At 29.2% G+C, this 13,787-nt stretch overlaps 1 protein-coding gene and 1 long non-coding RNA gene across 2 annotated transcripts; one reads left to right on the top strand and one right to left on the bottom strand.

The window, feature by feature from the left end:
* The first annotated feature begins 2,228 nt into the window (after positions 1 to 2,228).
* On the top strand, positions 2,229 to 6,608 carry LOC125853108 (tubby-like F-box protein 8). The gene is made up of 5 exons (XM_049532779.1): positions 2,229 to 2,363; positions 3,283 to 3,728; positions 3,869 to 3,956; positions 4,570 to 4,702; positions 5,474 to 6,608. Exons 2-5 carry the CDS (start codon positions 3,381 to 3,383, stop codon positions 6,183 to 6,185), a joined length of 1,281 nt encoding a protein of 426 aa, XP_049388736.1. The 5' UTR covers positions 2,229 to 2,363; positions 3,283 to 3,380; the 3' UTR covers positions 6,186 to 6,608.
* Positions 6,609 to 11,649: 5,041 nt separating this feature from the next.
* Positions 11,650 to 12,269, bottom strand: LOC125853161 (uncharacterized). The gene is made up of 2 exons (XR_007445140.1): positions 12,196 to 12,269; positions 11,650 to 11,899 (listed from the first exon to the last, which is right to left on the bottom strand). It is a non-coding gene; the product is annotated as an uncharacterized LOC125853161 (long non-coding RNA).
* Between the last annotated feature and the right edge of the window lie 1,518 nt (positions 12,270 to 13,787).

Here is a 13,787-nt window from a genome sequence, read left to right as displayed (position 1 = left end):
CTATCAATTATACTCTCTCCATTCCACATTAACTGAATTTTTGGAGCTTTTTTCATTGTTCAAAATAATTGAATTATTCAAAGTTCAAGATAGATGTTTGAAATATTTTCATATTTGCTCTTTCCTTTAATGAAGTTTGATATTTTCTATAAGATTTGCACTACCTACAAAGTTACATTTATGATTTCACAAAAAATAATATTGAAAAATATATTTTAAGTTATGTCAATGTTTTTTCTTAATAAATGTGCATTGCCTCACAAATTTAGTTAATAATACAGTATTTAATTTTGGTATAGTTATAGTGAAGGTATCTGTCTGTACAATATTTTTTAAATTATTGGCTTAAATTGTTTAAAGGAGGTTTTGCGTCTATAAAATCAAATTTATTTTCTTGTTGTTGAATATGCTTGTATCCAATCTTTACGATGATGTTAAATAGAATTGAAAATTATATTCTAAATAATATTCTTTAATAAATACCACTCAAAGGTCAAACATTTTTTTTGTAAGTAATTGCTCATTAAGTAAAACACTTTAAAGTAGGGTTTGGTCATAAATTAAATAAATTTCATTTTATTTGAGGTATATGAAATAAAATTGTGTTTGATTATACTTTATAAAGAATATTATAAATAATGTTTATGTGTGAATTTATTTTTCTAAAAATAAATAAATATAAAATATGATTTATCTATAATATCTAAAAAGTAGCAAAACAATCTAATTTGACTAATTTTCATGAAACAAACGACCAAATCTTCTCTAAACAAAAAGTAATATTATGTAATGAATAGTCGCATAATAGCACTATTCAATTCACAAAATAAAATTAAAACGTCAGTTGGTCAAGCATTTGAATCTCATATACAAGTTACTACCTGTTATTACACTTCGTAACATTTTTAAATATATTATAAAAATCCATTAGATTGAGTTATTTCTATTTAAAAAAATGGAACAAATTTTAGAAAATAAATAAATCAACATTAAAAAGTGAGTTTATAGAGAAACAACATCTACAATTACACACATGCCACTGACATAACCTTAAACCTACTAATGTCAACTCTTTTTTTTCCATCGATATCTGATATCTACTTAGAGTCTAATTAAATTTAGATTCGCGTCAGAAAGTTCCACATTAAAGAGTAAATCGTTTCCTAACAAAGGCAGCTTCAAACTGGAGAGACTCAAATCCAAAACCTCTAATTAAAAATGAAGGAGTACTTCCCACGTCACCACAAATCTTATTGATACTAATGTCAACTCCTTTGGTGAGAAATGTGTATTCTTTGTCTTTGATAACATACAATTTCAGCATTTTCCACTCCAACTTATTTATTTATTTATTAAATGGAGGAATTATTTATTGATATTTTCAACGCCACAATCAAATCAAAATGTCACATATTCTCCCATAAAATATTAAACTTCGTTTTCATTCTCTGTTCAAATTCTATTAAAAAAAGAAGAAGAAAACAAATTCATAGCTAATCATTCTTACATCATTTTTACCCATCTTCATCTTTAAAAATCATATCCAAATTGTTCTTATTAGTTCTGGTCAGTCTTGACCACAAATTTGCTCAAGTGTAATAACGAAAAACAAACTACCTTGCATCAAAACATGTATGAGGAAACAAAAATAAAAATAAAAAATAAAAAAAAAATATATATATATATATAATCCTTTTTCTTCTTTTTATTAGTCCCTTCGTGTTTCTTTCCTTATAAAATTTTGACTCGGGAATAGAAAAGAGGATTATAAGGTGAAAAATTAAACTCTTAATAACAAGATAAAATTTTAGGTAGCTAACCAATTATGTTATTAAGATTTTTTTTCAATTTGTTTGTCTTATTTTACTTATCTATTTAAAAAAATATTTTTAATTTTTTTTTGACAATTCTTTAATTCTTTCTACTTGACATGTTTAAAATCATAAAACAAAAAAGAGCATTTTGGTATATTCTATATTAGTATAAAACCACGGGATTCAAAAAGTCTTTTTACAATTGTCTTTCGTAAACTTCATATCAAATCAAAACTGTGAGTATTTTTTTTAAATAAAAAAATAATGCTCCATGATCAAATTTTAAAATAAAAAATGAAAATAAGAAGGACAAAAAGGTAATTTAGAACAAAGTTGAAAACCCCACTTCCCCTGCCCCCACCAAAATGGCAGTTAATTCAACTCCACATTTTATTTTCTTAATTAAAAGCAAAAGTTCCGTGAAGAGGATTTAATAAAGTCTTTGGTATCCGCTGGGTAGGAATAGGAATGAGTTGAGAGAGAGAGAGAAACAACAAGAAGAAGATAGTTGTACAGAGACCCAAAAATAACAAAGATTTAATTTTTATGGTATGTGTTAATAATAATTTGTTTCTTCTTACTTTAATTTTCCTTTATCAGTTGAAAATTTTCATGATTTTAGAAATTTTTACATTTTTTTTTGTAGAAACCTTGAAGTTAATTAGGGTGTTTTTTTTTAATTTGTGGGTACTAACAGTTTTTGTTTAAAGTATAATGTTAAGCATAATTTTGTATTGTGGAAGATAGTATTAGTCTAAGTGTGACATTTGTTAACTATTTTGGAAATTTCATTGTTTGTCTACTTTTTCTTGTTGATAAGGCAAGAAAAAAAGCTTTTTTGTCATGGTTTCTTACCAGGTATCAAAAATTGAATTTTTCCTCCTTTTGGGGCCATTTTTCAGGTTAGGAATTGTTTTTTCCCCTCATTTTGCCCCTAAGTGGAAATTTATGTGCCTGGGGCGGGGGAGGAGGAGGAGGAGGATTTAATGTATATGTTGGGGTTCGGGAACTCAGTAACTTTTGCGCGGATTCTGTATTTGTATTGAAAAATCTAATAAATGTATAAGAAAAAGGAATTGGGAACACATTAAGAGAGTGTGTGTTGTTGGTTTAGTGGAAGAAAAGGAACCTTTTTGTCTCTTTTTATTTTTTTTAATTTGAGACGAGGGGGAATTCATAAACTTCAAATCCGGGATCCGCCTCGTTGGGGATATAGTTTTTGTGAGATTGTTATGAATGATGAAGATGGTGTTGTAGTTTTGCTTTGTAATGGTGGTTTTCAAGCAGGAAAGTGTTCTCTAGTAAAGTCTCTAGTTTTGGAACTAGGACTGCTTTATGTGGCTTCTTTTTGCAGGAATCTTCTTTTCTTGCTTTGTACTTTTCCTTAAGTACCTCGGGACAACTCTTCATTTTCTTTGTAGTTAAGGAATGCAGAATAGTTTGAATTGATACCCTACTCCTTCTTCAGGTATATTTAATGTGCAAGGTTGTCGGGGATTCAAATCTGTCACTCCAAAAGATTCACATATAGAAAGTAGCCTGTGAAACCTTGCTCTGGTCCAGTAAATGTCTTTTCGCAGTATAGCTCGTGATATCAGGGATAGTATTGGAAGCTTATCTAGGCGGAGTTTTGAGGTTAAGCTGTCCAGTCATAACAGAGGGAAGTCTCAGAGTGCTGTTCATGAGTTGCATGACCATGTTATTGTCATTCAAAGCAGTTGTTGGGCGAGCCTCCCACCAGAGTTACTTCGTGATGTAATTAAAAGATTGGAGGCAAGTGAGAGTACATGGCCTGCTCGTAAACATGTTGTTGCATGTGCAGCTGTTTGCCGCTCATGGAGGGAGATGTGTCAAGAAATTGTTCAGCGTCCGGAGTTCTCTGGAAAGTTGACCTTTCCCATATCTCTTAAGCAGGTGATTGTCTTTTTCCGGTCTTCTTTTTTCTTTCATGGAGCATCTGTTGCCATCATTTCTCTATTGTTTTTATAAGGTTAGAGTGGAAGATGAGAGCTATATCATTGTTGTGATGTTTGTTATCCAATTCTTTCTTGCAGCCTGGGTTTCGGGATGGAACCATCCAATGCTTCATCCGAAGGGACAAATCTAAATTAACTTACCAACTTTTCCTTTGCCTTAGCCCTGGTAAGTTCATCTTATTGGCTTTATGCTGACTGACATGTAGTCTAATTTGCTGTGAGATTAGTGTAGATGTTTGGCTCATCTGTAAGCTTCATAAGTCATCTGATGTCTTTGTTTGTTGCATTAGATCCTTTAGGTTCAAAAAAGGTTTTTTTTTTCTTTCTAAGTTCGATTCATTTCCGAGGGTTGACAGAAGAATCATTTCTCTGCAATTAAATCCTCCACAATTATGCAAAAGTCCCTTGTTCCACAGAGTGGAAAGTGGAATAAAGCAGTTCTTGTTAAGGGGTTGATTTTTAGTGCCTATATGTTTGTCTGCTTAGGAGAACTTCACAGCTAATTGACAGAAAATTCAGATGATAATTCATAAAAAGAATGTCTTTTTCTTTCTTCTTTTGTGGACTGTTGAGCAGGAATTTTTTTATTATGGTTATGTAGGAGTTCCAGATTGTCACTGAACATGCTTTGTCAATGGTGTAAAAGAATCTTTAGTAATGGTTCAGAACCATTTCTGAAGCTTCTTGATATTTACATACCATTTATACAAATATTACCTTGTTTTCATTAAAACCAGGCAGCCTGATGTTTTCTTTTTTCCTTTACTGTTTTCCATCAGCCTTGCTTGTAGAAAATGGCAAGTTTCTTCTTTCTGCAAAGCGTAATCGGAGAACCACGTGTACAGAGTACATCATCTCTATGAATGCAGATAACATATCAAGGTCAAACAGCTCTTACATTGGAAAACTGAGGTAAGCATGCTTTAAGAGAGTTCAAATCTTTACATTTCTTAGCTTTGTCCTCAAAGAACATCGTGATTGTTTAAAGTAACGCTATCACACATGATTCAAATGGCTCAAGAAATGTACAAAGAGCAAACATGAGATGATGAATAGGATCTCCAAGGTTCTATCTGAGGGACGAGAGTTAAATGGAGGGAGGAAACTAGTAAAATCTTCTGCTTGGAATCTGTCCTTTCAGGCTGTATTGAAAGGAAAATCAGGCTTGTAAACTTTCTAATTGACAAAAGAAGTTACAGAAGAAACTAACAAGTCGTCAACTTGGATTCTATCCCTTTTGGTTGTGTAATGAGTCTTTGAATAATATTATGAGCTCATTGATGATTTGAGACTGTTTGCTCTTTTATATGTTTACCCCAAAAAATGCTTATAAAATCATTCTACAATGCTCTGTGGATTCTTATGGTGGGAATTTGACAGGTAATGGATATCACATTTCTCAGTTGTATCTAATATTGATATTGAACCTGTCCTGATGACCTATTTGGTGATATTCCTTAATGTATTTGATTCTTTATGCCTTACTTGTCTTGAAAAAAAGGTGAATAAATTGTTAAGCATATGAAGAATATTATGTGATGAAGTTTGTTAGTACGAATTTAGCTGTGCGCTTGAACTGGAAGTGAGTAATTTAATGGGTCATAGACATAATAATTATGATGCAAGTTTCCGATTCTGACCAATTGTAAAAGCTTCTAAACAGTTTTTATTTCTTCTTTTCAGGTCAAATTTTCTGGGCACGAAGTTCATAATTTATGATACCCAGCCACCATACAACAGTTCTAGTATTCCTCCACCTGGTGGAAGCCGGAGATTCTACTCCAAGAAAGTTTCTCCCAAAGTCCCTACAGGAACCTACAACATTGCACAGGTTAGCTACGAACTGAATGTACTTGGAACCAGGGGGCCTCGCAGGATGAATTGTGTCATGCACTCAATCCCTGTCTCGTCCCTTGAACCCGGGGGCACTGTCCCAGGCCAACCTGAACTTCTCCCTCCGAATCTTGAAGACTCATTTAGGAGCATGTCCTTTTCAAAATCAATTGATGCTTCAACAGAGTTCAACAGCGCTCGGTTTTCAGATATTGGGGGTCCAAGTGAAGTAGATGAAGAAGGTAAGAGTAGTCTTTTGGTTCTTCGAAACAAGGCACCTAGGTGGCATGAACAGCTGCAATGTTGGTGTCTGAATTTCAGAGGGAGGGTAACTGTCGCTTCTGTCAAGAATTTCCAGTTGATTGCTGCTACACAGCGTGCAGCTGGTGCTCCAACACCAGCACAACCGGCTCAGTCATCATCAGATCAAGACAAGATTATCTTGCAGTTTGGTAAGGTTGGCAAAGATATGTTTACAATGGATTATCGATATCCTTTATCTGCCTTTCAGGCTTTCGCCATCTGTTTGAGCAGCTTTGACACAAAGTTGGCATGTGAATAGAAAGGACAAATAGAAGATTTAGTTGATACTAGTCATTGTGTTACTCTTCATCATAATCAAGAAGATGCAGGAAGCTCTTGCACATTTGAAAGTTACTATTCTCTTCTTTCTTTTTTTACCTTCTCTTCGTCCTTCGTCGTTTTATCCTTCATTCATATAGTTTAAGATGCTTCTGTTGTAATTTTCGCTCAACTTGGTGAAAGGAACAATGTATAAACTTTGTACCATGTGTGATTTCTAGTTGTAACATCCATTTGTGTAATCATCCCAGTCCACTTTGTTGTGTTGTTTTATAACTTTGGATTATGCTGACTGGTGATCTTTATGTTGGTGTGGAGGCCATGACAGATATTTTTCCCCTGTCGAATTTCTGTACAGTTTCTAATAAACATTTTGAAATGATATTCTGTGCAAACGTTGCACTTACTTTCGGAGTCTGTTTGATCATGAGATAAAGTTGAGATAAAGTTGAAGTTTTATTTATACATGCAATTTAGACTTTTTATGTTGTATGTTTTGTCTTAAGCATAAAAACACCACTAGTTATAAAATTATTAAAATAGTCGTAATTATTTATACAATCTTACGAAATAAGAAAAAGTTTATAAAATCGCATAATAAATTATCATAAAGTTATTCTAAAAAAGTACAATATTTATTGATTAAATTTTAATTCAATAAAAAAAATTGAATTGAACATANCATGAGATAAAGTTGAGATAAAGTTGAAGTTTTATTTATACATGCAATTTAGACTTTTTATGTTGTATGTTTTGTCTTAAGCATAAAAACACCACTAGTTATAAAATTATTAAAATAGTCGTAATTATTTATACAATCTTATGAAATAAGAAAAAGTTTATAAAATCGCATAATAAATTATCATTAAGTTATTCTAAAAGAGTACAATATTTATTGATTAAATTTTAATTCAATAAAAAAAATTAAATTGAATATAAGTTGTAGTGTACTAGTCTATAATATAATCCTCCCACATAGTACGTACAGTCTTCTCACGTTGAACTTGCATTTCTCGATCATATGACGGAGAAAACCGACCAACATTGTTACTTTGAGTCATTTGTTGGTCAATTTGGTTAGTAAATAAATATGATAAACAATAATGAATTTGGTGAATATAAATGGTAAAGTGTTGATTTGAAATAATAATAAATTTTATGTTGGTGAGAATAATCTTTATATGAGATATAAATGATTTTAAAAGTAATGATATGAATTATAAATTTTATTTACACATGAAGTAAATGGTTAGTAGATATATATGTGGAGTTATTTTTACAAAATATAAACTTGTGAGTCAATTTTTGTATTTTATAAAAATTCTAAATCATGAATTGAAATTTCCGAATCATGTTTTTTGAAGAATTTGATCATGAGATGAAACCAACATGAAATCGTATGTCAAAACACTAATTTCTTTTTATAATTTCATATCACGATATGAAATCACATGTCCAAACGCCTACTTAATATATTAGATGAACATGAAAAATAATGCATATTACAAACTAAGTCACAATTTTTTGGGGTAATATTTCATATACAGTAACTTAACTTTTACTTTATTGTTCTATAATTGTTAAATTATTTTTTATAATGAAAAAAGGCATCTAATTTTGCCTTATTATTGTGTAAAGTCACTATTAAAATACTGTCATTTGACTTTTCTTAATTTTTTGGCCTCAATAATTTTTCTTTTGATGCAACACTAGGGTATGCATATGATTATTTGACGATTGGAAGGAATATGTGTTGTCTGTCCAATTATTTGTCATTTTCAGTTTGGTATGTTTTTGGTTAGAAAATCATGATTTATATTTATGGAGTATAAAACAAAATGAACCCCCTTTTCGTCAAAATTATCTCAATCAAACCAGACAACTTTTTCCTTTCTTTTCTATTTTATCTCACTCAATTTAAAGCTATATAACAAGTGTATAGTAATTGTATAACTATAATATATGCACCTTGGTTATACATTGCACTCGGGCTAAAATTTTATTTTTATACTAATAAAAGATAAAGACTAGAGTTATTTTCTTTTTTTACGAGAAAATTTTGAAAATAGCAAATGTATTAGACATAATAAGGCTCCTATAGTTTCAATAATTGCGCTCCATAGCTATATTTCCGTTTGCTATGGAGACTGCGGTTTGTATATTTCTGTTTGTTTGTATATTTCGATTGCGAATATACAAATAGGGTAAGTATATACAAATTCTATATTTATACATCTAGGAATTCTTCAGAATTCGTTTGTATATTTCGCTTTCCAATATACAAATAGAGTAATTTATTATGAATTTCTCATAAATCGTATACATATAACTAAGTTAAGAATATACAAAACTCTGGATTTATACAATCTGAAACTGCATCATACAAATTCTGGACTTATACAAATCAAGTGAATCATACAAATCAGGCAAATAGTAAGAATGGGGGAAATTGTAGCCGCAAATTATAATTTTTTTAAACTATAGATATAGTATCTAATATAGGTTAAACGTTTGCTGTTCTGCATAATTTTTCCTTTCTTTGATTATTGTGGCCTTCGTTAGAATGTTATATAGGGTAATCCTAAAATAAAAAGCTGTTGTTAGGTTTTGATAGTTAAAGTTTTTATAAAAGACAAATAAACTAATAAAAAAATAGATTTGGGTTAGTTATATGAATTATATTATAACCCATACATTTAAGTCAAACCGATTCGTGCTGATTAATTCAAAATTAAATTTTAGGAGGGTTCAGTTTATTGATTCAAACAGTTTCTCCCACGACAAAAAAAGTAGTTTATTGGTTCAGTTAATTGGAGAGTTTGTCTGGGTTAATTGATTATAAATAACTTATACACATGATATACTGAAAAATATTTTTAATTGTTGAGATAAATAAATATTACGTGTTTAAATAAAAATACGAAGTTTGTGGTTTTTCATTGATGTCACCACAAAGTGTGACTATCTGACTAGAATTGCAGTTTCTAGAGACACGAAAATGGTGATTATTATTTACGTATAGTACAATTTATTATATTGGTGGTGTGAACATATTTTCATATTGATAGCGGAAAAAAAATAATATGAACTACTATAAGGTATTGGGTATTCTTAAGCTTGTTTGGATGGTTGTTACGTATTGTATTATGTTGCTAGTTTAAAATAAAATGTATATCTTGATTGTTATTTAAATTTTATTATATCTCATGTTAAATTCATTGTTAAGTAATGAAGAAAGTCTAGAAGTCTCATTTTGCGTAGCGACCAATTTTTTTGATCGTGTCAGTAGTTCTATCTCGTACCCTATTATCTTATAAGTTTATTTTTCAAATTGTTGATGTGTGACATTATGTAACAATGAAAAACAATACAACATATTAAAATGTTATATTCATTAAAACAATACAGTATGATACAATATGTAACAACTATCCAAATAGAATGAGGTCTTTTCGAGAAAATTGTATCGTCTTTACTCGGAAAGGATAATACCACAATATTACGACTATTTTTGAATACTAGCAGCCTAAAATTTATCCATATTATAAACTGCAGATTAATCAATATGAAGTTGATCACTCACATGTTGGTACCACACATTATTAATTAATTCAGTTAATCTAACGGAATTATTATTCTCTATGGCATGATTCTCATTTGAAGATATGTTTGGTCTAATAATGACCCTTTTCGGTTGACTTTTCTCAAACAAGAAATTAGTTTAACAAATCAACCCTATAGTACTATTATTATTTTAATAAAATGAATTACAATATCAAAAAGGGTTGTAATGAAACACAACAATGTAGAGTCAAATACAAAGTGTGACGTAGCAAGTCGTGTTGTACACTAACTACTACTATGAAAATGAAAGAAAAACTTTCCTTTATGACATGGGAAAAATTATTGTTTAAGGTGCTATTTATTATTTCTTAAATCTCCTCTCTAATTGAGTTTGTTTAATATGTGCACACAAGAATATTTCTATCACATAGTGGCAGCTCAAGCTAATTAGTAATCTAAAGTCAAAAATAAATTGGAGGCCTAACTTTTAATTATTTTTTATTTTTTATTTATAAGATGCAAAGTTATTTCTTTCGTTTTTTTATTAAAAAAAAACTTTATTTTTTCTATGGCCTTAAACTAATATATATACCAAAATATTTTTTAATTTATGATCTTAAACAATCATGTGAAAGTTAAATTTAAAAATTGACAAAAAAGAAAAAAAATATTCTTTAATGTTTTTAAACAAACTAAAAAAAGACAAATAAATTAAAAGATATAATATTTTTTTGTTAATAAAGACTTTTAATAATTTTGTTACTAATTANTTTTTATAAGATGCAAAGTTATTTTTTTTGTTTTTTTTATAAAAAAGAACTTTATTTTTTCTATGGTCTTAAACTAATATATATATACCAAAATATTTTTTAATGTTATGGTCTTAAACAATCATGTGAAAGTTAAATTTAAAAATTGACAAAAAAGAAAAAAAATATTCTTTAATGTTTTTAAACAAACTAAAAAAAGACAAATAAATTAAAAAATATAATATTTTTTTGTTAATAAAGACTTATAATAATTTTTTTATTAATTAAAAAATTGGACATTTCAAATTTGGGGTCTAAGGCGGATGCCTCATTTTTAAAAGCATTGAGTCTCCCCTGTTCACATACAACTCTTAAATAATTTCAACACTAATACTAGTATAATTAGCTTAAACAATTGAAGATTTGTTAGGGTGACACCTACTCACCATCTATATATTTGACCTTTCGACTCTTAAATAATTTCAACACTAATACTAGTATAATTAGCTTAAACAATTGAAGATTTGTTTGGGTGACACCTACTCACCATCTATATATTTGACCTTTCGAAAGTTGTTTAAGGCATAGTCATTTAATTTCCTTAAACTACATGAAAAAATTTCGTCTTTTCCCAAATCTTATTTTAGTTTTTTGTTCATTATGTTTAGGTTTTGGCATTTTTCTTGGGGGGCATAGACTTCTAGTTACTGGCTCAAACTTAGTAGCCTAATTAAGTGAAACTAAAATATTTTGTATTGGAAAATCTACTTAATTATGTAAAACTAATTTATTTGGAGCTCAATAAACTATTATTTTTAGAATACAAAACTCATAATCTTGCACTTTAAACTTGGAACTCTTGTGAAACAAACATTAATAAGTCAACCAAAAAGCATAGAGATTTGGTTGGTTAGTATTTTTGGTTTCTAATTATTCGGTGTTCAATATCTTAATTGGAATCTGATTAAATTTAGATTTGCACGATAAAGTCTCATATCGGAGAATAAAATGCTTCCTAACAAAGCGACTTTGTATATTCAACAAGTCTCAAACCCGAGACCTCTAATTAAAAATAAAAGAGTACTTATCAAAAGGAATTATCTTTACATTTTAGCAAAAAGACCAATCATAAATACATGAAGGTGAAATATATTTAAAAAAAAGTAGCTAGCTAGCTTTCAGTGATCACTTAATCTCTACAAAAGGACCCACTAATAACTGATAATGAAGTTTTACAACATGTATAAACAGACTTTAGATAAATTAATTAATACTTCCTGGCCTCTAAATTTTTAGTCCAAAAAGCCATTGATGAAGAATATTGACAGATATCTGAGAAGTGAGCACTTTATCCTTTAAGCATTTTGACTGAATTTCTAACCTGCAACACCAAAAGATTAGAACTTTTAATTTCATGACGTTGATATATAAACATACTACTTTTTCCATTTTATTTTATATTATACTATTTAATTTGATTGTGCACGGAGTTAAAAGAAAAAAAGAAAGATTTTGAACACAACCAAGAGTAAAATTACGTGCTCTTAGAATTTGTTATCTTAAAAAAACAATAATTGCATTTTAATGGCTATAAAAGCATGTCATTACGGGTAAAATATACAAAATAATAAGTATAAACTATGTACTTGTATATATGTATATGTATCAATATTGTACCTGTATCGAACACCCAGACCCAGAGTAGTAATCCAAATAACATTGCTTTAGTTCCCAAATAACTTTCTCCCTTCCTTGACAAACCAAGAATATGCTAAATGTTTTGCCTAACATGTTTATATAGAGATAAAATACCTAGACTAGCTCTTAAATAATTTAATATCATATGCTGAGATCATCATCCTCTTGACCACTTACCTAGAATATTACATTTTGCTCAAATATTAAGTGGAAGTTCTATTGCAAACAATCTCTTTACTCTTATAAAATAGGGGTAAGAATCATCCTTAGGTAAAGATAAATTCGGTGTACACTCAGTTTTCTTCAGACTCCACCTTGTGGGCTTATATTGAATATGTTGTTGTTGCTCAAATATTAATAAATGTTGCAAAAATTAGAATTATGTAAAAAAGAAAAAAATCAAAATTGTATGAGGATATCTCATTCCGCCCACACTAATGTTGGACTACTAACATCAGGGGCGAAGCTAGTAAGAGCTCAGGGAATTCATTCGGCTTCATTTGCTGAAAAATTACATTGTTTATATATAGTAAAAATATTTTATATATACATAGTAGATATTATTGAATTCCTTCAACTTCATATTTTAAAACTCTTTAATAAAAATTTTAGTTCCGCCACGAACTAACACCCTCATACTTTTAAGGGTCCAGCATCGGAAAAAACAAGAATTGAGTGGATATTGAAAACTTTTCTCTCAAGTGCTAGAGACGGAAAGGAATCTAGAAAAGTAAAGATAAATCAAATTAAATACGTACGTAATAGCAACGAATTAACTACATAAATTAAATAATGTGGCAATCACTTTCCTAACAGCAAATATCTATCAAAACATTTTTAATTCTGGTTAGTAATACCTAAACATTTAACTCCCATCCGATTTGCTAAATCACTAATTGGGACATGATTTTATATATATATATATATATATATATATATTTACTACAAATTATACATTTATACCTAAATTTTTATTATTATTAGAGCCAGCAATGTTCTCCTAACAAATTATCCTTAATTGACCTAGAAGTTATTTAGAGTATCTAAAAGAAATTAGCCCCAACACCATTCCTCGGAGAAAAAAAAAGTCAAATAGTAATTAAACTTCATAAGTAATATAATTTGATTACTTTTTGTTATATTTAATTTAGAATTAAATTAATGTGAATATGTGATCACGTTCATTTTATGAGAAGTAGTCAACCTCCCCAAATATGAGTGTCGTTAAGGCCAAAATTAGCTTTAATTTGGAGATATTAATGTTAACAATCCACATATGTATGTGACCATACTAGTTTCACAAATGCAGGTCCAATTATTTGTATAAATTTTAATAACAGATATTTTCAGATTATAAATAAGTTTCAGACTATAAATAATAATAAACTCATATATTAGATTTAGCTTTTAGATTTCAATATTGAATATATGAAATGTTTGCGTTCTTTATTGTATTTTCATTATATTTAATTAGCCGATTAAAGTCTTAATAAATCATTACTTAAGAGATTGTCAACGAGATTTATTGGGTACCCATTCTATATATATATATATATATATATATATATAAA

This window comes from Solanum stenotomum, unplaced genomic scaffold, assembly GCF_019186545.1.
Source record: "Solanum stenotomum isolate F172 unplaced genomic scaffold, ASM1918654v1 scaffold9649, whole genome shotgun sequence".
NCBI lineage: Eukaryota > Viridiplantae > Streptophyta > Magnoliopsida > Solanales > Solanaceae > Solanum > Solanum stenotomum.
Note: the sequence above shows the minus strand (reverse complement) of the source record. Positions and strands in the feature narration are given on the sequence as shown.

Coding starts and splice junctions, on each gene's coding strand:
- LOC125853108 (XM_049532779.1), top strand. CDS start 3,381: ATGTCTTTTCGCAGTATAGCTCGTGATATCAGGGATAGTATTGGAAGC. Junction 3,729..3,868: donor TTCCCATATCTCTTAAGCAG/GTGATTGTCTTT, acceptor TCTTTCTTGCAG/CCTGGGTTTCGGGATGGAAC. Junction 3,957..4,569: donor TTTCCTTTGCCTTAGCCCTG/GTAAGTTCATCT, acceptor GTTTTCCATCAG/CCTTGCTTGTAGAAAATGGC.